General features: G+C 43.2%; 4 protein-coding genes across 5 annotated transcripts; 1 reads left to right on the top strand and 3 right to left on the bottom strand.

Moving 5' to 3' along the window:
- Nucleotides 1-9808: 9808 nt before the first annotated feature.
- LOC147985067 (uncharacterized) lies at nt 9809-10622 on the bottom strand. Its single transcript, XM_087539837.1, has 3 exons — nt 10278-10622; nt 9959-10136; nt 9809-9885 (listed from the first exon to the last, which is right to left on the bottom strand). The coding sequence occupies exons 1-3, from the start codon at nt 10620-10622 to the stop codon at nt 9809-9811; spliced, it is 600 nt and encodes a 199-aa protein (XP_087395963.1).
- A 3303-nt stretch (nt 10623-13925) lies between these two features.
- Nucleotides 13926-15890, bottom strand: LOC147985066 (uncharacterized). Its single transcript, XM_087539836.1, has 3 exons — nt 15574-15890; nt 14430-14475; nt 13926-14341 (listed from the first exon to the last, which is right to left on the bottom strand). The coding sequence occupies exons 1-3, from the start codon at nt 15723-15725 to the stop codon at nt 14198-14200; spliced, it is 342 nt and encodes a 113-aa protein (XP_087395962.1). The 5' UTR covers nt 15726-15890; the 3' UTR covers nt 13926-14197.
- A 284-nt stretch (nt 15891-16174) lies between these two features.
- LOC147985065 (uncharacterized) lies at nt 16175-19022 on the top strand. 2 transcript variants are annotated; one of them, XR_015616391.1, is made up of 3 exons: nt 16175-16496; nt 17237-17328; nt 18467-19022. XR_015616391.1 is itself a non-coding variant. In XM_087543858.1 (2 exons), exons 1-2 carry the CDS (start codon nt 16372-16374, stop codon nt 18807-18809), a joined length of 468 nt encoding a protein of 155 aa, XP_087399984.1. In that variant the 5' UTR covers nt 16175-16371; the 3' UTR covers nt 18810-19022. The 2 variants fall into 2 exon arrangements, 1 of the variants encoding a protein (XP_087399984.1); XM_087543858.1 differs by lacking the exon at nt 17237-17328.
- Nucleotides 19023-21482: 2460 nt separating this feature from the next.
- Nucleotides 21483-22415, bottom strand: LOC147985064 (uncharacterized). Its single transcript, XM_087541390.1, has one exon. The coding sequence runs from the start codon at nt 22404-22406 to the stop codon at nt 21483-21485; it is 924 nt and encodes a 307-aa protein (XP_087397516.1). The 5' UTR covers nt 22407-22415.
- Between the last annotated feature and the right edge of the window lie 3773 nt (nt 22416-26188).

The raw sequence follows: 26188 nt of genomic DNA, 5'->3' as shown, positions 1-26188 counted from the left end.
AGTTCTCAAACGAGTACTCTATTTCATCAAACACACACTGCTCGTATTATAAACCGTGACAACTTATGTCTTACCATGCCATATTCATGAAAAACTAGCGAAGACGCATCTGTTTCGGAAACAATTACGATGGTTCTCACATGATTCACGGGCACACAAAAGTAGCAGCAGTTCCCATAGACGGATTCAAATAGAGTACTAGCCCCAGAGGACGCGATAATAGGCAAGGTTCGGATAATTAGACACAATCCAAACTACTATTAAACACTAGCTGGGGCAACTATTTCATGGCTCGATCTAATTTGGGTTGGACACAAGACGAACCTTGCCATGAACATCATCGAGGACGTCCGGCAGCAGCTCAATCCTGTGAACCTTCCTAAAGATAACCTTGTGGCCTTGTCACTCATAAACTTGTTTGTGGAGGCATGCCATGTCATCTTCCTGCGTAAGCTTGACAAGAACAGTATGCCTCACAAAGAAAGGAGTAGCTTTGAACTTCTTGTGCTTCAGTACACCTTGAACAACACGTTAGACAACACTGAGGCTGGAATACAACTCGACATTGGTATAAGCGCAAATGGCTTCCGGGATCCAACAACCTAAGAACTCTAGTTTCCTAGTGCGTATATTCAGGTCATCCGCCTCATAGCGAGTGACATGTAAAACCACACAATCCTTGTCTGCATCAGGGCTCTAATTGAAACAGAAACAAATTCTGAATTACTTTCCAGTATATGAAACACAAGTTATTTAAACCACTATGTATAGCTTGTCATCAAAGCCAATAAAATTTTGCATTATTCATCACCACATACTTAGATGAAAAACCACAATCGAGATCGGAAAAGAAGAAAATCACCTTGGGCAGCTCAGTGGGGGGGGACGCATCCTCGAAGGGGGAAAACTGCTCCTGAAGGCCACAGGGCTGTAACCTCAAACGGGGCGTTGACCATCTCAGTAGTGGCCTCGAGCGTATCTGGGGTCGGCTCGCTGGCTTCTTCCATCTTCTTGGAGCTCTCTGTCTCGTGGGGATCATCCTTCCGCGTTCGCTCCAATAGCTGCAGATCTTTGCCTGGTTCTCCTTGGTCCATCATGAAACTGACGAGTACTAGGAGGCCACTGAAAGGAAAACACAATCACAATGACAATGAAACAAAAAAGAGAGTGAGGATCGGTTACTGATGACCCACAAGTGCAGGGGATCTATCGTAGCCTTTTCGATAAGTAAGAGTGCCGAACCCAACAAGGAGCAGAAGGAAATGATAAGCGGTTTTTAGCAAGGTATTTTCTGCAAGCACTGAAATTATCGGTAACAGATAGTTTTGTGATAAGTTAATTGGTAATGGGTACCAAGTAATAAAAGTAAATAAGGTGCAGCAAGATGGCCCAATCCTTTTTGTAGCAAAGGACAAGCCTGAACAAATTCTTATATGAAGGAAAGCACTCCCGAGGACACATGGGAATTATCGTCAAGCTAGTTTTCATCACGTTCATATGATTCACGTTCGGTACTTTGATAATCTGATATGTGGGTGGACCGGTGCTTGGGTACTGTCCTTCCTTGGACAAGCATACCACTTATGATTAACCCCTATTGCAAGCATCCGCAACTACAACAGAAGTATTAATGTAAACCTAACCATAGCATGAAACATATGGATCCAAATTAGCACCTTACAAAGCAACGCATAAACTAGGGTTTAAGCTTCTGTCACTCTAGCAACCGATCATCTACTTATTACTTCCCAATGCCTTCCTCTAGGCACAAATAATGGTGAAGTGTCATGTAGTCGACGTTCACATGACACCACTAGAGGAAAGACAACATACATCTCATCAAAATATCGAACGAATACCAAATTCACATGACTACTTATAGCAAGACTTCTCCCATGTCCTCAGGAACAAAGGTAACTACTCACAAATCATATTCATGTTCATAATCAGAGGGGTATTAATATGCATAATGGATCTGAACATATGATCTTCCACCAAGTAAACCAACTAGCATCAACTACAAGGAGTATTCAACACTACTAGCAACCCATAGGTACCAATCTGAGGTTTTGAAACAAAGATTGCATACAAGAGATGAGCTAGGGTTTGAGATGATATGGTGCTGGTGAAGATGTTGGTGGAGATTGACCCCCTCCCGATGAGAGGATCGTTGGTGATGACGATGGTGATGATTTCCCCCTCCCGAGGGAAGTTTCACCGACAGAACAGCTCCATCGGAGACCTAGATTGGTTCTGCCAAGGTTCCGCCTCATGGCGGCAGAGTTTCATCCCGTGAGCTTGCTTATGATTTTTTTCCTCGACGAAAGACTCCATATAGCCAAAGATGGGCATCATAGGGCCACCAGGGGGCCCACGAGGCAGGGGGCGTGCCCAGGGGGTAGGGCGCGCCCCCCACCCTCGTGGACGGTGGGTGGCCCCCCTCTGGTACTTATTTTGCCCAATATTTTTATATATTCTGAAAATAATTCCCGTGGAGTTTCAGGACTTTTGGAGATGTGCAGAATATGTCTCTAATATTTGCTCCTTTTCCAACCCAGAATTCCAGCTGCCGGCATTCCCCCTCTTCATGTAAACCTTGTAAAATAAGAGAGAAAAGGCATAAGTATTGTGACATAATGTGTAATAACAGCCCATAATGCAATAAATATCGATATAAAAACATGATGTAAAATGGACGTATCAACTCCCCCAAGCTTAGACCTCGCTTGTCCTCAAGCGAAAGCCGAAATCGAAAAATATGTCCACATGTTTAGAGATAAAGGTGTCGATAAAATAAAATACGGACACTATATATATAGTGTTACTATTCATCACCCAAGATGCAGAATAATTTATTCTTCACCCGAGGTAATATTACGATCATTTCATAATTAAATTATGTTTCGAAATCAAATAGTTACATTCTTATTGATTCACTACGTAAAATTTGGCATAAGAAAATAAAAATATAGATCATAAGACAAGAAAATTTGCAATTTATGTGTATTTTACACTATGATTTTACGTTTGTAATTTTACATATCATAAAATATTTTTTACAACGATTATATATTTTCTTACGGTCTCCTTTTACGTCGAAAATAAGACAAAACTTACGGAACCTAAAATTACGGTGCATTCATGGTAAAATAGAGGGGTGAAGAATAACTATTCCCCACCCTCCCCGACATAAAAAAAACCCAACCCCGCACCTCCCGCAGCTCAGTCTCGTCTCCCCCGATCCCTCCCCCCCCCCCCCCCCCGCAGACACGAGCCCTTGACCCGGCCACCGCCCCTGCCCCCCCCCCCCCCGCCTCCCCACGGGCACCGTGCCGCGCCCCCGCCTCCCCGCCGGCCCCGGAGCGCCCCTCCCCACCGGCACCGCGCCGCGCCCCCTGGTGAAGCAACCGCCGCTTGTAGATCACGCCCGCCGGCGCCGTCCACCGCCGCACATCCCCGCCCCAAGCCCGGCTCCTCCGCCGTGCCGCTGCGCAACCCCGCCCCCCAACCCAGCTTCCTCCGCCGTGCCGCCGCACATCCTTGCCCGGCTGCCCCCAAGCTCGCCCCCGTCGTGCGGCCGCTTCCTCCGCCGTGCCGCCAGGCATCCCGTCTCCTCCCTGGATCCTTGCCGTCAGCTCCTCCCTTGATCCTTGCCGCCGTCAAAGTTCCTATGGTCGTTCGAGCTCGCTGGCGTGACAGTGGCGCCCAACTTCCCTCGCCTCCGAGCTCCTTTCTCATTACCGAGCACCTCGACAACATCTGACACCAGTTTCTGTTCAGGTTCGACGGATATTTTAGTTTGAACCCTTTTTTAGTTCCAAAATTCGACAGGTATTTCAATTCAGCAAGATTTGGTATAAAAAATTTGCATGGGTTAGTTGTGGATGGATCATTTGTCTATCAAATTGGGGATTTGTACTTTGTTCAGGTATACGTGTGAATGAACCTTCTCTGTATCAAAAACGATATTGTGTTGTTCATCATGTGGTGTGTACCTAAAAAAATCTTGGTCGATCTGTACAGAAGGTTTCTTCTTTCCCCTCGTGTGTCGCCGGCCATCCTCTTCCTGACCTTCGTCTTGGACCAAAGATGGCCTTCTCTCCACACGTGTGCTGACCTTCTTCCTTCTGCTGCTCCCTCCTCCCCTACCGGATGAAAAAACTACATTACACGATGGTGTAGAACCTCCAGTATTACTCATCCTTTTTTGCAGCAGTAGATCACACAGTTTGAATGAAGACTAAAGTTTCAGAGTTATGTGGATGGAAGGTTCAGAGATGTTTTGCATTCAGACATGTTTTTCCTCTTTTTTTTGTTTCTTAACTTCTTCATAATTGTAATTTCTGATGCAACATGTTGTTATCTGGAAAGCTTATGGACTCTTGTGTGTACTTAAAACATTTTTATCGGTATACTCTTTAGTTTATGAATCAAACTTGGTGTTCATAAAAAATATGGCACACCTCCTGTTTTTAAGTCTGTGTGCCCACAGTCTTGTGGTTAAATGACCTTTGTGAAGTGTGATAATTCTTCATACAGTAGTTTGTGCAAAAGGAAAAAAATATGATTTTTCTTCTTCTTGCAATTTGATATTCTCAAGGTCCTCGTTGCAATGCCCGTGAGAACAAATTCTCTCTAGCAGTACTATTGCAAAAATTGAAAACTGTCCGAAGACAAAGAAAAGATCATTTTTATTGGAAAAGATCAATTAAATATATATGCTGCAAAAAATGTTCAGTAACTATTCTAAGTTCACGTATTATTATTTGTTCAGCAAAAAAAGAAATGAGAAGCAGGGAGATTAGAAACAAAAGAACATACAATAAACAAAAAGTATGGAATTAAATAGGAGAAGATGGTTAGTTCACAAAACAAGACATAAAATTAACGAAGTTCAAAGATTATGATCATCGAAGTTCGAAATGAGAAAAAGTAAACACATTAAAATAATAGAGCAATCCAACAAGATTCTATAAAAAGTGATTTCCCTGTTTCTAAAATAATTCTAGAAGTTCAAACATGCTGACAAGAGAAGTTCGGACAAAATGTTGGAAGAAAAAAGTTAACAAACACAACAAAAACATGGAACTAAGAAAAAACACATCATACTTGCTCGCACAAAAAAGGTTGATATAATTTTGGTTGAAGCTCATTTGTTTTTGGATGAATTTGCAACATTTGGAGAGAAACATGAAAAGGTGTGATATTAAATTGCATTAAAAAAGTAGGAAAAAGTAATAAGTTCAATTTAAAATAATGGAGAAGTTCGATCTTTATAAACCAAGAAGAAGAAGAAAAAACCTCATCGATAAAATGTTAACTCTAGACGTTGAGATTTAAGTAAAATGGGTAGATCAAAGAAAATGTTTGGTCTTTTAAAATAATTCTCTCATTCCATTACAAAATTGAAACAAAAAAATGCTCTTTCTGAAAATAGTTCCTCCTACATGGAGTGTGTTTCATATACGACAAAAGGAATAAAAATTTAAAGTCTAAAAAGATATGGAAGTTCAAATTTAAATAAGTGAGTGGTTCGATGTTTATAAAAATAAGTTGTTTGATGTTTATAAAAATCTTAGATTTTCCCCGATACTAAAGATTAAAACCATGAAGTTCAATTTTAAAAAACAGAGTAGTTCAATGGATATTAAAAACTCAGTTTTTTCTCTTTACTAAATAATAAAACCAAAAAAGTTCAACTTTTAAAAGCAGAGCGTTTGATATTTATTTGAAAAACTCAGTTTTTTCGGTTACTAAAGAATAAGACCAATAAGTTCTATTCAAAATAATGAAGAAGTTCTATTAAAAATAAACCTAGAAGTTCAAATTGAACGAAGCGGTTCGATGTCTATCAAAAAGTAGGATTTTTTCCGTTACTGAAATAAATAAAACCAGGAAGTCCAAATTAGAAAGATGGAGAAGTTCGATGATTATAGAAAACTCAGATTTCCCTCGTTATTAAAAGAATGGAAAACAAGAAGTTTAAAAATTAAATAACAAGAAGTTCATTTTTTTTTAAAAAAATAGAGCGCTTCAAAATGTCATAAAAAGATTAAGAAAAAAACCAAGAAGTCCATATTAAAAAGACGGAGAAGTTCGTTGATTATAAAAAACTCAGATTTTCCTCGTTATTAAAGAATGGAAACAAGAAGTTCAAAAATAAAATAGCAAGAAGTTCAACTTTTGAAAATAGAGCGCTTCAAAATTCGTAAAAAAAGATTAATAAATAAACCAGGAAGTCAATATTAAAAAGATGAAGAAGTACGACGATTATAAAAAACTCAGATTTTCCTCGTTATTAAAGAATGGAAACAAGAAGTTCAAAAATAAAATATCAAGAAGGTCAACTTTTGAAAATAGAGCGCTTCAAAATTCATAAAAAAGGATTAAGAAAATCAGATTAAAAATTCATAAAAAACTCAGATATTTTCACGTAACCGAGAGAAGTTCAGATTGATAACTGCGAGAAGTTCACGTACTACATGGTGTGCATTCTATATTAAAAATAATAAAAAAGCAAAGACTAAAAGTTTGTTGATATAAGTTCAAGTCCTCCATCGTAGAAAGTTAAAAAAATGTGAGATAGGTTTATACAAAAGAAATATCATTTGTGTAACACTAACGAATGGATGATAAAATTACACACAAAAATACGTCACAGAAGTTCAACGTGAAAACAGCAGAAAGTTCAACTACTACGCTGAATGAATTTTAGATGAAAAACTTTTAAAATCGTCGCGAGTATGAAAAAACGATCAACACGGGAAACTTGCGTGCTTACATCAGCTTTCCATCGGTATATCACCTCCTCAATTCCGGTGAATGGATGGAGAGTTACGAGTAGTGGATGGAGACCTACGAGCAAAAAAGTCACGTGAAAAACAGAGTGAAGTTCAGGTACACGTGGCGAGAAGTTCGGGTTCTTCACACAGTGCATTTTTGAAGAATCTGTTTCGCGATAAAGGCAAAACGCATGATCCCGCCATTTTCGAAATTACTTGAAAACGGCTAGGAATCAGAGAAAACCATCAACATGAAAAAGTTTCGCATTTTCCGTAGCTTTTCAGCGGTATATTATTTGCCCCATTCCGATAAAGTTTGTAGAAATTACGGCAAAAATACGTTTTTCGCCATTTTCAAAACTGACTTAAAACCGTAAAGAATTGGGAGAAACAATACATACCAGAAAGTTTCGCATTTGTTCAAGCTTTCCAGCGCCATATCATTTGCTGCATTCGGACGCACGATTAAAAAATTAGCTCGAAAATACAAACTCGGTAGGACTTGGACCATTTTCTAAATTACTCTTAAACCATTCAAAATTAGAAAAAAAAACTGTCAAGATGGAAAAGTAGCGCATTTTCATTAGCTTTCCAACGCCGTATCATATGCCTCCATTGGATTAGCCGTTTAGAAATGACATCGAAAAAACGAACTCAGCTGTTCGGTTTACGAAATTTTACGTTTTTTCAAATTACTCTTTAACCATAGGGAATTAGAGAAAACTTTCAACATGTGGAAGGAGCGGTTTTTCAACAGCTTTCCAATGCCATATTATATGCCTCATTTCGATAAACGGTTTAGAAATGCGATCGAAAATACGATTCACGTTTTTTGTGCGAAGAAAAAACAATTTTCAAAACTGCTCTTAAACCACTTATATTTTGCCAAAAATTTAAGTTGGGTCATGATATTGGTGTCCATAGCTTTCCAACGGTATATCGCAAGCCCCATTTGGGCAATGTTGGCGGAAGTTCAACCTAGTTCATAGGGAAGTTCAATGTACTACTAGTGGGGCATGTCAGGTTGTGATCAGAATAGTGTTTATGTCTATATATATATGTGTGTGTGTGTGTGTGTGTGTGTGTGTATGTGTGTCTATATATATACAGCCCGTCTATTCTGATAATATTATCAGAATAGTTATTCTGATAACACTTCCGCACTGCATGCTCAACGCGAGGGCACTGCACTTTCTTTAGCAAGAGCACTGCATTATAGAGACTAGTGAACTTCGTGTCGGAAAAACCTGCGCGTAGTGTTTTTTCGGTACTGTTTTCGCTCTAATTTTTTAACCACTTATCGGAACAAGGCGTGTAATATACCGTTGGAAAGCTACGGATTAGATGCAACTTCTCCATGTTGAACACTTTTCGAGATTCCCCGCGGTTTGAGAGTAGTTTTAAAAATGGTGTGGCCCACAAAGAGTGGCAGCGAGCGTTTTGTCGTGATTTTTCTAAACTGCTCGTCGGAATGAGGCAAATGATACACCATTGGATAGATATCGTCGCGGCGAGTCTTTTTCATAACTATTGTTTTCTCTAATTCGTTACGGTTTAAGAGCAGTTTCAAATTTACTAAATCATGGAATTGCATTTTTTTTGAATTTTTTTCTATTTCGGTACTGTTTTCAATCTATTTTTTGAACCATTTGTCGAAACGAGGCGTGTAATACATCGTTGGAATGCTATGGACAAGGCGCAACTTTCATATGTAGAAATGGTTTTGAGAATCCTTACGGGTTTAAGTTAATTTTGAAAATGGTGCGGCGGACGACGAGTGGCAGCGGTCGTTTTTTGCGAAATTTTTACAAACCGCTTGTCGAAATGATTCAAATGATATGTCATTGGAAAGATATCAACGAGACGGAACTTTTTCATGTGGAACACACTCTCTAATTCCTTACGGTTTAAGAGCAATTTTAAAATTAACGAAAAGCGGACACTTTGTTTTTTCGCGACACCAAAATCGTCGTCGGACAGAAGAACGCACTGCTTCAAACTAAAAACTGCACTGCAACAGACAGTCAGGTGAACTTCATGATTTCTTTTTGTCGGACGTAAACTTTCTCGCACAAGTTTTTGTTGTCTTTTTTCAACTTTTTTTTGAACGAGAGTGGACCGCAACACTCCTGAAAGTGAACCGCAACACCACCAAAAGTGAACCTCATGAGTTTTTGTTGTCTTTTTTCATACTTATTAATTTTTTACGCGCATTGACCAAGCGAGTGGACCACATGGGCTGAGCGAGTGAACTACATCTAATATAGAAGTGAGCTTCATTTTGAGATCTTCATGGTTTAAGAGCGGTTTTAAAGTATCGAAACACACAAACTTTGTTTTTTACGACATCAAAATCGACGAGTGAACTACATCAGACAGAAAACCGCACTGCATCCGACGGTCAAGCGTACTTCATGAGTTTATTTGTCGGCAATGGCCGTGGATGAACCACACCGGGGCGTGCAATGCACTGCTCGCAGGATCTGGGTGCACTGCACATCAAAAATCCAGAAAAAATATTTGTCTCTGTTAATTTGAATTTCATAACTTTTGTCTTTTTCTAACTTTTTTTATAAATGCATCAAGACTACATGGTGAGTTTAGTGAACTCCATTAATTTTTTTAACTTCTTGCAAACGCATCTGGACCATTTGGTCGAATGTAGTGTACTGTAGCTGATTCCACATTCATCCGCATTATACCGTCGGAGCAGAGGCATCCCGGAGTCACATTCATTTTTCTCTCTTTTTGCTGTCCCCCATATCCTGCAAAAACTGGTAAACTGAACCGCAAGAACAACGGATAGGAAACTTTAGTGCACCGAAGATTCCCATCCAAAAAAGCAAAAAAGAAACAGAGTCCAAAGTGACACGAATGAGAGTAGTGAACTGCAGAAAAAACACCAAACCGCGTGCTGATGTGTTACGGTTTCTTTTCAACTGAACCACAAGACAATGACTACAGTGCACTTAGATTTTTTTAAAAGAAGACAAAACAGTGGACCGCGGCTTGTTTTCTAAATTGATTCAAGTCACTGCGAGGTGGCTCTGGCCATTGCATTTCTGTCCACCGTTGGAGCTTTTCTCGCTGGCCTTTGTAACACCTACATACCAACAAAGTAGACGGGCGTCAGAGAAAGAAGAGAGAGACTGATGTGCAAGCACACATAGCCGCACCGCACATAGGCAGTCTGTGAGCTGCACGGGCTTGAAATATGGACTGCAAGGCGATCTCCGACGGTGCAGCAGGCGGCAAATTGCACGCGACAGAGGAAGCAGAATAGCATTGATCCAGGGTAGTCTTCATCACCGTGCTGGTTAGTGCGAGCCACACACAAACGTCCGACGAACCGCACTAGGAATTAATCAAACTGCGTTAGAGATTTTATACTGCACTAAATTCATCAAAATCAACAGCAAAATCGAGTCATCGGCACTGCAATGGGATCACTACACGCCCAAAGGACACTACACACGCAGCACCGACGGACTGAACTGGCTCACACAGCGGACCGCACATTGCGTGCCCAAGTACTGCATCCCATGCCGCTGGAGTAGACCGCCGTTCTTCCGACGCCAAGGATTGCACTGCATTGCTCGTAGTAAAGGCAAGAAGAGAGGAGATATGCCACGAGGGATGCACGTGGAAGCCCGTGGCGACGGGTCGCATGCTAGTGGGAGGAGAGGGGATCCTCGCCAGGATGGATATTGGCTGCAGACCCGCGAGAGGACCTTCTTTCTTCCTGCCTCCAGTCCTCTTCCTTTGCTCACCGCCGCTGTGCATGTGTGGCCACCGTTCGCCGATGAGATCCACGCGAGCTCCCACCACCACCATCAACATCTAGCACGTGTGGCTCCTCCTCTGCTCGTTCCATCTGCACATCGGAGCACAGCCCAAACTGCAGAAGCGCCCCGGATTTGCGTTCCCATCTGCACAGCGGAGCACAGCCAAAACTGCACGCGACGCCCTTCCGTATTGCACAATGTCGTTGGAGCCAGGAAATGCACAGCCAGGCGCGCTAAACCGCATCGCGTGCCCCGCGCATTGCAAGTCTGGGGCGTTTGGGCTGCAAGTGGAGGAGGGGCTGATTTGGTCTCAAGTGAACTGCAGCAGGGGGATGCGGAGGAGGTCGGTCCTGTGGTGGACGCCGGCGGGAGGAGCCCGGGGGATGAGGTCGGTCCCACGGAGGAGGTCGCCGGGGCTGGTGTGTGTGGATCCGACCGCCGTCGCGCGCCCCATCTCCGGCGGTTGAATCCGCACTGATGAATGGGAGAGACGGGAGGAAGGGAAGGCCATGAGGGCGCCGGGGGCGAGCAGGGAGGGGAGGAGCATGTGGTTCGTAGGCCACAAAGGGGCGGGGTCGAGGCGGCGAGGGGGGTGGGGCTGGGATGGAGGTGGGGGGAGAGTTGCGGGGGTTGGTAGCTAGGGCCCGACGCCGGGCGGCGCGGGTTCAGAGGCTCGTCGTCGGGCACGAGATCTGCGCGGCCGTGCATCACCGGGAGGGGCGCGTGTATGCTCTAGTTCGAAGGAAGGAGGTGGAGGGGTGGGCCGGTGGCTCAGGGAGGAAGCCGGAGCAAGTTGTGGATGCTCGGTGGCTCGGGCCCATCGGTGGCGCGTGGAGGGGGTGGTACGGCGACGCGGGGAGGAGGTGGTGCGGTGGAGGGAGGGAGGTGCTGCGGTGAGGAAGGGGAAGAAGGTGGGAGGAGATGGGTTGGCGGGCACGAGGAAACGTGGGAGTGGGAGCAGTGGGGGTGGGTTGATTGGCTCGCTGCGTGTCACGGTGTTAGCAGAATAAGGCTTCGGTATTATCAGAATAAGGTCTTAAGGGGTGTTATCATAATATATATATATATATATATATATGTGTGTGTGTGTGTGTGTGTGTGTGTGTGTGTGGACGCGTCTAGCGAGCAGCCGTGCGCTCGCTAGCGCTCCTGGGCAGCCGGCTGTATTAGGAAAATTTATGTCGCATCTCCTGATTAGGAAAGTCCGCTTGATCCTTGAGAGACCAAAATCAAAAAGCATCATTCAACGCACTCGCCTTCACGCTGGCCCAAGTTCTTTTTCATGTGCTCTGCCATGCCAGTAATAAAGCAAAAAGGCAATTAATTGCATTCCAAAAAATTCAAAAAGCTATAACTTTCGAATTACATGTCGAAATTAAAATCCGTTTTCACCGTTGGAACCCTCACAACGAGATCTTTAAAACTAGACCCCAATTTATATACGTTTCGATGAACTTTTTTCATTGCCAACTGGTTGTACTAGATGGTGCAACTTTTATACTATGAGATGCAACTATTTTTTAGACCAACGTTTGTGCTACCACAATCAACTATAATACCGCGTGGTGCAGTTTTAATGCTAATAGTTGATGTGCAATTTCCCCCCTACCTCGTGGATGTGCCTGGTCGCTATCACGTGACCCCACTACCCTCTAGAAGCCTCCCACGTCTCCCTCACCCACGCTTCCTCCTTCACGGCGTATCCGTCTTCTCCATAAAAGAAAGGGGATCCCATCCTAGATCCAAAAACCTACAGAGCTGCTATGGCAAACCAAACAAGGTGAATTTTTTTGGCAAGAACTGAAGTGATTCAATAGGAAGGAGAGAGGCATACCAGGCAGCATCAATCAAGGTAAGTTCCCTTCTAGCTCCAGATCCTCCCTTGTTCACTTTCCCTTCCCCTTTGCCTCTGAATCTACCACCGATCTTCTCCATAATTGGAGGGAGTAACAACAGTAATCTGATGTCTGTGTAATTAAACACCACTCTGTGCAAGTAGACCCAGTAGCAAAACCAACTTTTGCCTGGATGTGTGCAAATAGACACAAGGAAGTAGGTTTGCAAAAGAAATGTGCAACAAACAACCCAGACTAGAAACATGGAGTGGATGTAGTGTCTGTGCAAATAGAAGCCCATATTTGTGCAACTAAATCATGGATCCAAGCCAACTTTCCTACAATGTGTGCAACCAACAGCCAAAACTATAAATGAGTAAATATATGTGCACACTAAGCATTAATCCAAGGACAACTTTCCTGCAAAATATGTGCAACAAACAGCCCAGACTAGAAAGATGAACTGGGTGTACTATTTGTGCAAAAAGAAGCACATATTTGTGCAACTAAGTCATTGGTCTATAACCAACTTTCCTGCAACATGTGTGCAAAACAAAACATCTCAGACTAGAAAGATGGACTGGGTGTACTGTTTCTGAACATATTTGTGCAACTAAGCATGGGTGCAAGCCCACCTTTTTATGCAAATGTGCAACAAAACAGCCCAGACTAGAGACCATCTGTTCTAATCTTTTAGCTGTTGGTTGCACACATTGCAGGAAAAGATGGTTTTAGATCCATGTTTAGTTGGCACAAATATGGGCTTCTATTTACGGAGACACTACATTCAGTCCATCTTTTCCTTTAAAAAATGTGTACAACCAACACACAGACTAGATGAAACTAAAAAACTCTAGGTTGGATGTCTGCTAATATAAACATATAATTGTGCAACTAAACTTGTATCCAAAGCCCAACTTTTGTTGTCAATGTGTGCATCAAAGAAACCAGACTAGAAAAGGCACAAGAACAGTATTAAAAACGAGCGTACAAATAGGCTTGTGTCACACAAGTTGCAATAGGGGGAATGTGTTCTATAGGATGTTACTAAAAGTGAAACAAAAAAGAAGATGAAATTATTTTTCTTTTCATCAGAAAAAGGTGCCAAAAAGGCGATCACATTTCGACCGTGATCACCTGCGGTTTTGCAAAACAAAAGGAGCCAAAGGTGATTAGTTAACACTGCACATAAAATATTTGTTCTTCAAAAAATGGATAAAAAGGTTGACGATGCCAACTTGATATTATGTTAGTTGTGCAACTACAAAATGCAGAGGATGCCAACTAAAACAGTTACTCTTGTGCAACTAGAAAGGCTGAGGATGTCAACCAGTTAGATGCTATTGTGTAACTAGAAAATGCTCAGGATGCCAACTAACTAAATACTCCTGTGCAACTAGAAAGACTGAGGGTGCCAAGTCATTAGATACTCTTGGGCAACCCTTAAAAATTTGAAGATGGTACTAAAAATAGTTACTCTTGTGCAACTAGAAAGGCTGAGGATGTCAATTACTTGGATACTGTTTGTGCAAGTAGAAATGCTGAGGATGCCAACTAATTGAATACTCCTGTGCAACTATAAATCTTGAGGATGTCAATTAATTAGATACTCGAAAAGAAATATTCAGCACTTGCATGACCAATCAAAAAATTGCACATTCAGGTTTCTGGCTTCTAGAATAAAATGCTAAGGGTGTCAAGGCAGCTACAAAAAGACTGAGGATGTCAGCTAGTTGGATGGTATTGTGCAACTAGAAATGCTGAGGATGCCAGGTAATTAGGTACTCTTTTGCAATTATAAAAGCCTGAGGATGCCAACACATTTAGATACTCTCTGGGACACGTCGTCATCCTCTCCATCCCCGTCATTATCAGTGCCACATGGTTGCCGCTGAGCAGCCCGTTTTGAATCCCGCTGAGAGGTCCTATTTGGAGAACCCTACAATGAACAAAAAAGATTGAACTGCTGAGAGGGTAAAAGAGAATAGCATAATAAATGGTCATAGGATAAAAAAGAAAATATAAACCTTTATTTCACTGCCAGACACCTCTTCTTCACCAACCAATTTGTCTCTGCAAAACAAAACAGAAAAAGAACAAACACATTAGTCAAAATTAACAAAATTGCCACCCAGAAACAATTATACTACTTGGTTGGCAAGTCAATCAAAACAACTTGGATAAGGGGACCTGCCTAGTTGCAAAACAATTCATATGCGACTATGCGGCCTGCCTAGTTGCAAAACAATTCATATGCGACTATGCGGACCAGATTGTGCAACTCGGTGGCTATGCATGTGCCAACTAGGACTACTACGTGTGCAACTATAACTATGGTGGATGCCAACAAAAAATAGTAAACAATAGATCAACTTACGAAACTACTTCACAAACGATACTGCTGAATGATTCACGCACGGTATGTTTAATCCAATGGCTGTGTTGCACCTACTTTTTTGCATGGATGGTCTGATTTACACTATCGTCCATGTATCGTCCAACATGTATCGTCTGCATAGCAGCACTCATCAACTTACACCCAGATCCTAATACACCCATCCCCAAAAGACCGATAAATCTGAAAAGAGGAACACATACATTCAATAGAAAACAGAGGACGAAAATACAGAAGGAACCAAACAGATAAGGTTCCTTATCGTTGTGTGGTTACGAATCAATCGATTAGCTCATTGATCAGTTAAGCCTTGAAGAAATACAAGTCCCCACTTAGTCAAAGCACGCACGCGTACACAAATTTGTAGCAGACCAGCAGTATCACCGAGTAGCCTCCCCTGCTTTCCCATCTATGCTAGCTCTAGCTTACTCTACTCTTATCAACCGAGCCGGTCTCCTGTGCTCTTCTCTATCAAGCCGACTCATTCACGACGAATTTTCCATCATAGCGAAGCTTGAACGCTGCATCCCTGTACTCCAACCCCAGTGACCATGGATCCGACCACCACGCCCTTGTACTACACAACGAGGCCGGCGGTGTACACACATGCTACCGACTTCTCCATCCTGTCCATGCATGCTCCTTTTCCCTATCCATAACAATGCTTGCACGCCACCGCCCCGTCCTCAACCCGTGACCACGACAAATCCGGTCACCGCGCCCTTTCCCCCACCCAGCCTGTTCGATCGATGATCCAGAAAGAGGCGACCTTCTACCTGTATGTCCCCTCCCAAGAGCTCTGACGGCGTCTCCTTAGGAAAGTGGAGGGATACGACGGCGTTGCTTCTCCGGCTCCACAGCCCCGGCTGATCTGCTCGGCCTGAACCTCCGGTTCCGCTGCATCCCCCTCGACCTCCGGGGGCGTCATCCCGGCGTGAGGTCGGCGGTGGCGGCAGGTTGCGTAGCCGGGAGGAGGATCAGAGCGGCAACTACATCGCCGGCAGGAGGAGCTCGGTGGAGGGGCGCATGGCCTGGAGAAGGGGCGGGAGGCGGCCGTGTCACGGGGAGGTGTGCGGCGGTGCGGGGCGGCAGGTAGTGGGAGGTGGGATGAATGGATAAGATGCAAGAGGTGGGCGAGGGCAACAAAATAGTCTCTCCCGACAAAATAGCACCTGACCCTCGCGGGCCACACGATTCGCACGGGACGAGCGGTCGAGACGCGGCCGCTCGATTCGACGGAATAATGCGCATGCACTTTTAAGATTTCGGGTATATATATATATATATATATAGTAACACTATTTTTCTAATTCTGAGATTAGAATAACTATTTGGATCACGGGGCCTGCATAGGAGCGATGAGAGACATTCCCGAGATCGTAACATGGAACCGAGCAGTCCACGTACACCTTCCGAACGGCCCATTAGCTAACCCGTGACCTTCTCCTCCCCACCTCGACCAAACCCACCCGCCGCCACGACTGGACTGGATCCCGCCGCCGCTGGCGGCCGGCCTCCCTCCCCCGCCGCGCCCGGCCTCCATCCCCCGCTGGTGCGGCCAGCCTCCTTCCACCATGGCGCCCAGCCTCCCTCCCTCCGGCCGCCGCGCCCAACCTCATCTGGTCGCCCATGACTTCTTCCTCCTCTCCATCCCTCTGCTCAACGACAAGCTGAGATCCGATCTTCTTCACTGCTATAGGTGAGCTACCAATTCGATTTTGTTTGTCTCTTCCCTTCTCGTGTATTCATTGTGCCCGTGTACTGCCTCTACATCGTCCCCTGGATTGCTAGTTTGTTGCTACTTGCTGGCATGTCCCTCGCATGGAATCACTTGATCTGCAGTTTATTTATTGATATTGATTTATCTACATTGTTAATTGGGTGCTGTTTGATCCATCCCTGGCGGATCTAGGATTGCAGCGCAGGGGTGCCACTCAATAAAAAAATTGTGCAGAGATCTCACAATTTAAATGTCATGTAAGCATCACGTAGCAGTACCATAATCGAGTCAACAAAAGAAATGATAGTTAGTTTGTTTGATCTGCAAATGATTTATACGTGCCTTGATGTTGTTGTGTCTGAATTTGCTCATGCATTTACAAGATGTAACAAATACAGTTAAGAAGCAATTAGTATTTGGGCATAAACAATATAGTGAGAGACATGAACTATGCTCAGGCTCAAGGTAAAAGCTGCTCCTGGCCTGGCTCAATGCCTTTGGTCTCGCCTAGTCTGTCACCGCAATCCGGCATGCCCGTGCTCGCCGGCAGCCAGCTCGGCAGCGTGTAGTGCTCCCTCTGCCTGACCTACGCCTACTGTCGCTGGCCGTTGCACCAAATGACCTGACCACCCTAGACACTGAACCTATGAAATTTTCTTTACTGATCACTTCTAATGGAAAAAGACACGCCTGAAAATAATAGTAACTTTGTGATGCAGTTGTACTCGACAACTCATCCCACGAGGAGGTTAAAGTGGGCTGGTCATATCTAGTGCCTGAAGAAGCAAGGCAAGTATCCACTAGTCTGAAGGTAATCATTCTGTGCACTATTCATGTTAATGAAGTTCCTTCTATGGTTGTCTCAGTTCATAAGTTATATACATGGCATGATGCCAAGATGTGATACTGGACGTTACTAGTACTACTGTACTAGTATAGAAGTAGGATCATATTCTGTTGCATGATGCCAAAATGTGACAGTGACATAGCTGCTACTAGTACACTGGTCTAAAAGTAGGATCATATGCGTGTGAGTGTGGCTACTAGTAATCTTGAATGTAGAGATACGAGGTTATTTATTTCACATGATACTTCAAATTAGTATATCAGAGGAGTTGTTCAGTTTGTATAAAATGGAAATTGCTTCTGGATCGGTATTGAGCATTGGAATACAAAACAAGTTCCGAATGCAACACATTTATGAGCTTTTGCAAAAAAATATGTTCTTTTGGTTTCCTCCATGGTAGTTTTTGTATTATTGATTTACTTCACAACAGAAAGTTTCTTGGAAGTTTGTGCTATGATTTTCTCTTCTGTTGGTTGATGCCAAGATGCAACACCAGCCAGAACTAGTCCTAGTGTAAAAGTAGGATCATATGTATGTGGTTGCTGGTAATCTTTACTGTGGAGAATAGAGGTTCATTAATCAGGGTTGTTTAGTCGGTATAAAAACGGATTTGCTTCTGGATTTGTATCGAGCATTGCAGCCTTGCAGGACTAAATAAGTTTCCAATGCAATTATGCAACAAATTTATAAGCTTGTAATGCAAAAAATTATGTTCTTTGGTTTCCCTCATTGTAGTTTTTGTATTTTCTATTTAGTTTGTTTTGCTTGGAATCTCTTGATAGGCAGCTTCCTACCTATTTCATATTTGATCTGCATATACTATGAATTTATGATATTATAACTTATACTGCTTTGCTTCTGCCTTCTTCTGTAAAAATCATATACGTAATTAAGTGGGTAATGATTTATCTTATACTATATGTTTTTCGGATGTGGACACACGCACACCCGTACAGACATACTATATTGCATTTTTTGCTTTGATTATTATCTAGATTTATGCCTACTTGTGGTCTCCACTTTGATAGACCTGGTCCATATTTTTTATCATTATCGATGTGAATTACTGAACTATTGCTGCTGTGTATTTGAGCATTTGTAGGATGTTGGAGACAAATACAACATCAGTGTTGCTGGAAGAGAATGCTTGTAAGAGAAAGTCGGATGATGTGGGATGGGAGTATGGGAGTCTAGCCGATGTTTACAACAAGGACAAAGTGAAGTGTTTGTTTTGTAACCATGTGATCATTGGAGGTGTTTATCATCACAAGCAGCATGTGGCTCATGTTGGTAATTTTGTGGCTAAATGTAAGAAAAGCTTGCAGGAAGCTAAAGATAGGTGCAAGAAATCTCTTGAGGAGGCATCTAAGAAGAGGAGGAAAAATACTTCCCGTGAGCTAGAGCTCAGAGAAGGCGTGAATATTTCTCGTGTTGGAGATCCTTAAGTTACTTGTATTGGAAGCGCTGAGCCACACAAGATAGGTCCCATTGACAGTGGACATGTCCTATTGATCCTAAATTAACTCAAGTTGTGCGTCTGTGGAACTATCCCTATTTTGAGTTGAGAGAAGTCTTTCAAATAAGATTCTAGGAATAAAGTACTTGTGAACTTGAGATCATAATTTATAATGCTATATGCCATATTTGGTCTTGCGTGATGTTTGCCTCAACTATATTTGAATATTTGATGTTCCTATGTTACTGCTACTTCCCTTGAGTGGATCATTTTTAGTTCTTCATGTTGTTGTGATGTACTCCCTCCATCCCATGATATAAGATCTGAATATAAGATCTTATATCATGGGATGGAGGGAAATATTCAAATCTTATATCATTGGATGAAGGGAGTATCTTATTATCATTCAATTGTCCTAACCTAATGTAGTAGAAAATGCCTAAGGCTATGCCTAGCCAAAAAATTGTCATGCTAGCCTGATACCATCGCCCTGTTTGGATACTCTAACTCAGTTAGATGTTAGAGTTAGATTCTAACTCTGAACTAACTCTAACCAATAAGGTGTTTGGATGACAGGGTTAGATTGACAATAAATGTACTTTCTCAATCATTTGGCTCCTTTAGACCCTTTTTCCTGCCGGATTTGGTGTGGCTGGCTCTTATGTGGCCTCCTCGCGCTCACAGTTGACACAAACAAATGATCTTTATAAATCAAGGGTCCAAAACATGATAAATTTTATTTTGTCCATACAAATGAGATGTCCCACTTAAACATACAAATCGTCAATCAAGCTTCACAAAAAAATTTACACTCCATGAAACAAAGCATGAGCTGACTCATCATGGAAGTCATTCATGTTGATATCTTCAACAAGAGGTTCGTCTTCTGGCCATGCAGATGCAGAAGAACTAGGCATTGGGTTATAATTTTCATCAGCATCACATGCATCAAATTCCCCATCCGCAATTCTGCTCTCTCGAATGAAATTATGAAGAGCCATACAAGCAACAATAATTCTATTTTGCTTGTCCTCTGGAAATTTTGGCATGTTCAATAAAATCCTAAATTTCATCTTCAACACTCCAAAGGATCGCTCAACGACATTCCTAACTTTGGCATGTGCATGGTTGAAGGTTTCTTTCATACCTTGTGGCGGCGGGCCGTTTTGCCATTGTTCCACATGGTACCTTGTGCATCTGTATGGTGAAAGGTAGCCCGGCCGGTTTGGGTAGCCCGCATCAACCACATAATACTTCCCTACATATTGTGGAAGGCACACAATGAGACTTAGATGCACAAGTGTAATTGGATAAAAAATGTTGGAAGACAGTTCAAGTAGCAAACCTGGTGGTGGATGTGGAAATTTCTGATGATGAGTAGTTATGGAATCTTTGAAAACTCTCATGTCATGTGCTGACCCAGGCCATCCCGACATCACAAATGTAAATCTCATGTCGAAATCACAAACAGCAAGCACAGTCTGACTGGTTTCATTGTGTCTGTTCAAGTATGGAATCCTCTTACTCTTATCCACCACAACATTCACATGTGTCCCATCTATAGCTCCTATGCAGTCATTGAAGTGTGGCCAGAATGCTGGATTTTCTAAGTTTGGGTGCACCTCTGAAAATGTTGGGTCCTTGGGTACAATTATGTCATGTGCTAACTTGAGGAGGCATGTCAAAACTCTATTAAATGTCCTACTTACTGTCTCCATAGACCTCCTAAAACGGTTCTCAGCCTGTCTAACTGACTGTGGTGATCCAACAATCCATAAAAACATTGCTAGAGCCTCTACAGATGTCATTTTTGAAGTGGACTTCAAGCCATATGATTGCACCAAAGTATTATGTAGCCGGTTAAACAAAGGTCTCTCAACCCTAAACATGTTATAGCATTGGGTATCTCGGGCTAGTGTCTCCTGCACCCAATCCAAACCAGAATATCCACTAACCCTCCTAGGTAGTTTCACAAAGTAGTTATCAGAGTACATACCCAAGATAGGAACCAACTTGAAGATTAAATTCTCAGACTGCACCAAATTGTTGCGGCAAATGGATATGATTTCTTCTGCAGGATAGTGAAAAAGTAAAACTAGTTAAGATATGAGACTGGCTCAGATAGAAAATGAACGATCAAAATGTACTGCTCGAGACTTAAATTATTTAACTGAATCAGAGTGCGAAGCTAATGAACTGACATTTTCAGAGTCGAATGTGAAGCTAATGAACTGACATATATATGGCTAGTAAGTATATGAGTCGGTCATCCTGTACGTGCACCCAAGAAAAGGTAAAAAGGAAGAGTAGCAGATTGCTTTCCGTTGCAAGCAGTCAATCAAACTACGATAGTATACAGTCCATTTTTTATTTACATAAAAGCATATATAGACTTAACTACTCCCCTCAAACTCTAACTCTTTCTTGCCTGTGGGCAATGAAAAATAATCACAGTGACCCATCCATCCATAACAGGCTAGAAATAGAGTAGTTACGTCTATATATTACTCCCAGGATTAGTTACAATTAAACATATATTACTCCCACGATAGAGTTTGGATGGATGAAGGGAGTATACCCAGGATTAGTTACTCCCAGGCTAGAAATACAGTAGTTGCGTCTATATATTACTCCCCTCAAACTCTAACATACCCAAGACATTCTACATGCGGTGGAACATATTTAAAGATATACTACATTGATATATACAGTAAAAGTGTACCTCTGTGTGTGTTATCCAGAACTCAGAGTCGGCATCAATGGTTTCATCTGGTTTCCTCCCCAACCCTATGTGCACTTGCATGTATCGCCAAAAAGAGTGGGTGTTTTCGAGTACGACTATCTGGTTCTTCACCTGCACACGGGAATACACCAACCCCCTTCTAGCAAGCAAGCCGTCGATAACAGCTTGGTACCCTTCAGCAGTCATTTGTACACCATTATACGTTCCTGCTGCACGTTGCTCAAGGCACAATTCTAACAAGCAGGCACTATTAGCATCATTCCATTGGGCTCGATTTGTTTGGCTCACCAGGGGACCTCCGGAGCTCGCTAACTCCTCCACATCATCCTCCAATTCTTCATCACCACTGGCGAAGGGACCGCCGGAGCCGGATGCTTTCCCACGGACGACACTCCTCGGTGCCCGGCGGCTGGGTGCCGCGGCGGCCGAGTTGGCACGCTGCCGAACGTCACCGCCACTGAACGCCGTCCTACTGCGATGGTTACGACGGCTGGGGGCCGCGGCGGCCGAGTTGGCGCGCTGCCAAACACCGCCGCCTGCCCCCGACGATGACCCGTCGAGGAACACACCACGGTTTCCTCCTCCGCGACCGGCTGCTGCCGACGAGGTGCCGCCGAAGTTCAGTCGCCGGGCATAGGGTGGGCGATAGGGAGGGAGCCCGGAGCCTCTGACGCGCCCAGGGAGGAGCTCATCATCGTCGCTCTGGAGGAAGGCTCCGTAGAGCCCAAGCCACGGGAACCCCTCCGACGCCGGCGCTTGCGTGTTGAGGTCAAGACCGGCATGGGTAGCGGGGCCGCTTGCCGACGGCTGCGAACCCCACACGTCGAAGCCGTCTCCGTCCATCGCGGGTGCTCTTCTCCAAGCTATACCACCGGCACCAGAAGAGAAGAATCAGTAGCGCATCCAGGAAGTACTACAAGCAAGCCAAACTCAACAGTGCACATGCAGTCGTGCTCTTCTCCGGAATAAGTAATCTTGTCCATGTTAATTTATGAGATACATTTCTAACTTTGATTATTTATAACAGCTAGTGCATAACAAACATGAAATTGTACCAAAATATTATTTAATGATGAAGTATTGAGTTGATCACACTATATAGATCAGCTCTTCATTTCTTAATGCTCTAATTTGCACAAGAACATCTGCAACAAGAGAGGAGGCTGAACAGGGTGTTCTGATCCAGTTACTGTTGGTTCATTAGCTTCACATTCGACTCTGAAAATGTCAGTTCATTAGCTTCACACTCTGATTCAGTTAATGTTCTTCACATTCGCGTCTCTTTCTTATGTAAAATGCATCATTGGTTTTCTTTTAACCATCACCGCCAGTGTTGTTAACATAAAATAGTACAAAATCTAGCTATGAACTAATCAGAAGTTCCGCCAACAAATCTAGCTATGGACTAATCTTGCTGACTTGTTGCTCACTAGCTAACTAATCAGAAAGATCCAGCCACGCCGCTGCTCACTAGCTAACCAACAAGAAGTTCCACCAATAAATCTAGCTATGGACTACTCTTGCTGACTTGCTGCACAGACGAACGCGTACGAGGAGGGAGAGCACGAGTACAGAAGGAGCGGACGGACTCACCTCTCGCTGGATCCCTGGTAGATGCGCTGCCTCCGCGCACGAGAGAGAGAAACGACCGGGAGCGGGGCGAGCGGCGAGCAGCGACCGGAGAAGGACGAGCGGCGGTCGGAGGAGGTCGCGGCTTGGGCGGGCAGCGCGGCGCCCGGGCGGGCGGCGCGGTGGGGAACGAGAGGAAAGTCGCGTGAGAGGGTGCGGGAGGGAGGGTGGGATCTGGTGGGGGAGGGAGGGATCTGGTGTGGGGGGCGATTTTTTTAGTTATTTTTTGTGTGGGCCCTGGGAAAACTAGCCCAACTAGCACCTCTCCATCGGGATACTTTTTTTACATGGGTTAGAGGCAACTAACCAAATCTAACCCACCTGTTTGGATCCTTTTGAGCTATTTGAGCCCAAAATAACTCAAACTAACACTAACTCTAGGATCCAAACAGGGCCCATACAAAACGCCTTGGCCTGCTTAGGCTACGCCTAGGCAGGCTAGGCGCTAGGCAAAGAGTCATGGCCCGCCTATCGCCTAGCGCTTTTTCCAACCTTGCTTCTCACCCTTTTTGTTGGTGTGGCACAAGGTTTCATATTTCCTGCCATTCACACATTCCTGGCAAAATGGGTGCCACCGCAGGAGCGCTCTCGCTCGGTGTCGTTAACAACTTCAGGGATGTACCTCGGGGCAACTTGTGACATGTTGTTCTTTCCAAGTCATGTAGATCAAAGAAAGAACATAGAAGATTTAAAAATGTGGATACACACATTTTCTATGTATGAGCAAAAAACAAGAAAAATGCATAATTTTTTCCTTCTTTATTTTCCTCTTTGTGATTGTGTGCTCTCCATGTGATTTTAAAAAAATGTCCACAACGAAAGAAAATGTGCCCTCTTCCTGGTGTGGTCTGCACATTTGCTTGCTCCACAAAAAAAGTCAGTGAAGTTCAAGTATTAATTTTGCTGAAAAAGGTCAAAAAAAGAACGAGGTGTTCCCAAAGTCTGGTGCATTCGTCAAGATTAGAAGTTCATAAAATAAGATGCTCAAGCGGAATGATAAATATATATTAGTTGATATGACAACCCCTTCGAGTCCAAAAATGAAAACCAGCGAAGTTCAACAAAAAACCCACTAATGCAAACAAAAAAGGTAAAAAAAAACTAGGGAACAGTCATGACATATGTGTAGAAGTCCAGATGGAGCTACGACAGAAATTCAGAGAATAAAAAATATTTAGGCACAAAAAAGAACAAACTTGTTTACTTTATGTAACAAAAACTTTAATAATTCAAGGGGGGATTTAAAAGTCAAGACTCAAGAGACGGGATGTGCAGAGGAGAAAAATCAACGGTGTAGACTTGAGTAATTCATGGTGGAAAAACCAATAAAAATCAAGAAAAATCAAGTTTTCTCGTTACTAGAGAATAAACCAAGAAGTTCAATTAGAAAAAGCGGAGGAGTTTGATATTTATAATGGTTTTTTCCAGTTACTAAAGAATAAAACCAACAAGTTCAATTTTAAATAATGAAGAGGTTCAGTGTTTCTAAAAAACTCCTATTTTCACATTTCTAAAAAAACACAAAGAAGTTCAAATAAAAAAGTTAGAGCGGTTCGATGTCTATAAAAAAGTCATATTTTTCGTTACTAAAAGTGAAACAGAGAGAAGTTCAAATTAATAACTGACAGAAGTTCACGTACTGTATGGTGTCTGTTTTCAAATGAGAAAAAAGAATAAAAAGTTAAAGTATAAAATTTTAGTTGCAAGAAGTTCAGGTGCTCGGCACAGGAAAGTTCATAACTTCTTATGAGAGAGGTAATCTGCACGGTACATCATTTGTGCAAATCCGATGAACGGGTGAGAAATTATGAAAAAAATACGTGGTAGAAGTTCAAAGTGAAAACAACGGGAAGTTCGATGATTAAAGAAAACTCAGATTTTCCTCGGTATTAAAGAATGGAAACAACAAGTTCAAAAATAAAATAACAAGAAGTTCAACTTTTAAAAATAGAGCGCTTCAAAATTTCATAAAAAAGATTAAAATAAATAAAACCAGGAAGTCCATATTAAAAAGATGGAGAAGTTCGATGATGTAACGCCCTCGATGCGGCTATAGCTCCCACGTGTCGAGGCACGACTTAGAGACATAACCGCATTGAAAGCAATGTCGCAAGTCAGGCAATCATTACAACATCCCATGTAATACATAATAAAACGGGGAAGATAACATAGTTGGCTTACACTCGCCACGTCACATCAGAGTACATAAATAACATTCATCATACAAATCACTCATGGCCCGACTACGGCGCCAAAATAGAAAAGACCCCCAACATGCGACAAGACCCTGAATCGATAACCCCAACTAGGCACCACTACTGATCGTCGGGAAAGGAAACATAATAACGCTGAGAGTCCTCGTCGAACTCCCACTTGAGCTCGTACTCGTCACCTGGAGCGGAATCACCTGGACCTGCATCTGGAGTTGTAGTATCTGTGAGCCACGGGGACTCAGCAATCTCACACCCACGCGATCAAGACTATTTAAGCTTATAGGAAGGATAAGGCAAGTATGTGGAGCTGCAGCAAGCGACTAGCATATGTGGTGGCTAACTTATACGCAAAAGAGAGCGAGAAGAGGAGGCAAGGCGCGAGCGAGAATCTAGAGGAACAACCTGCGCAAGCATTACTCCAACGCCGTGTCCACTTCCCGGACTCCGCCGAGAAGAGGCCATCACGGCAACACACTCGGTTGATTCATTTTAATTAATTAAGGTTCAAGTTATCTACAACCGGACATTAACAAATTCCCATCTGCCCATAACCGCGGGCACGGCTTTCGAAAGTTCAATCCCTGCAGGGGAGTCCCAACTTAGCCCATGACAAGCTCTCACGGTCAACGAAGGAATAGACCTCCACCCGAGACACACCGATCAGACTCGGTAACCCGGTACAACAAGACAATTCGACAGGTTAAAACAAGACCAGCAACACCGCCCGAATGTGCCGACAAATCCCGATAGGAGCTGCACATATCTCTTTCTCAGGGCACACTC

Source organism: Triticum urartu, chromosome 2A, assembly GCF_056163025.1.
Source record: "Triticum urartu cultivar PI428250 chromosome 2A, HENAU_Tu73, whole genome shotgun sequence".
Classification (NCBI taxonomy): Eukaryota; Viridiplantae; Streptophyta; class Magnoliopsida; order Poales; family Poaceae; genus Triticum; species Triticum urartu.
This window is presented reverse-complemented; position numbering and strand designations above follow the sequence as displayed.

Excerpts from the sequence above, each read along its gene's own strand:
- LOC147985067 (XM_087539837.1), bottom strand. The coding sequence starts at position 10,622 with ATGTTGATGGTGGTGGTGGGAGCTCGCGTGGATCTCATCGGCGAACGG. Across the intron at positions 10,137-10,277 it reads GCGGTCCGCTGTGTGAGCCA|TGCGGTTCGTCGGACGTTTG; the intron begins GTTCAGTCCGTC and ends ATTAATTCCTAG. Across the intron at positions 9,886-9,958 it reads TCACAGACTGCCTATGTGCG|GTGTTACAAAGGCCAGCGAG; the intron begins GTGCGGCTATGT and ends GTTGGTATGTAG.
- LOC147985066 (XM_087539836.1), bottom strand. The coding sequence starts at position 15,725 with ATGACGCCCCCGGAGGTCGAGGGGGATGCAGCGGAACCGGAGGTTCAG. Across the intron at positions 14,476-15,573 it reads TCTTGGGAGGGGACATACAG|AGACAAATTGGTTGGTGAAG; the intron begins GTAGAAGGTCGC and ends TTTGTTTTGCAG. Across the intron at positions 14,342-14,429 it reads TGTCTGGCAGTGAAATAAAG|GGTTCTCCAAATAGGACCTC; the intron begins GTTTATATTTTC and ends TGTTCATTGTAG.
- LOC147985065 (XM_087543858.1), top strand. The coding sequence starts at position 16,372 with ATGGCGCCCAGCCTCCCTCCCTCCGGCCGCCGCGCCCAACCTCATCTG. Across the intron at positions 16,497-18,466 it reads GATCTTCTTCACTGCTATAG|GATGTTGGAGACAAATACAA; the intron begins GTGAGCTACCAA and ends GAGCATTTGTAG.
- LOC147985064 (XM_087541390.1), bottom strand. The coding sequence starts at position 22,406 with ATGGACGGAGACGGCTTCGACGTGTGGGGTTCGCAGCCGTCGGCAAGC.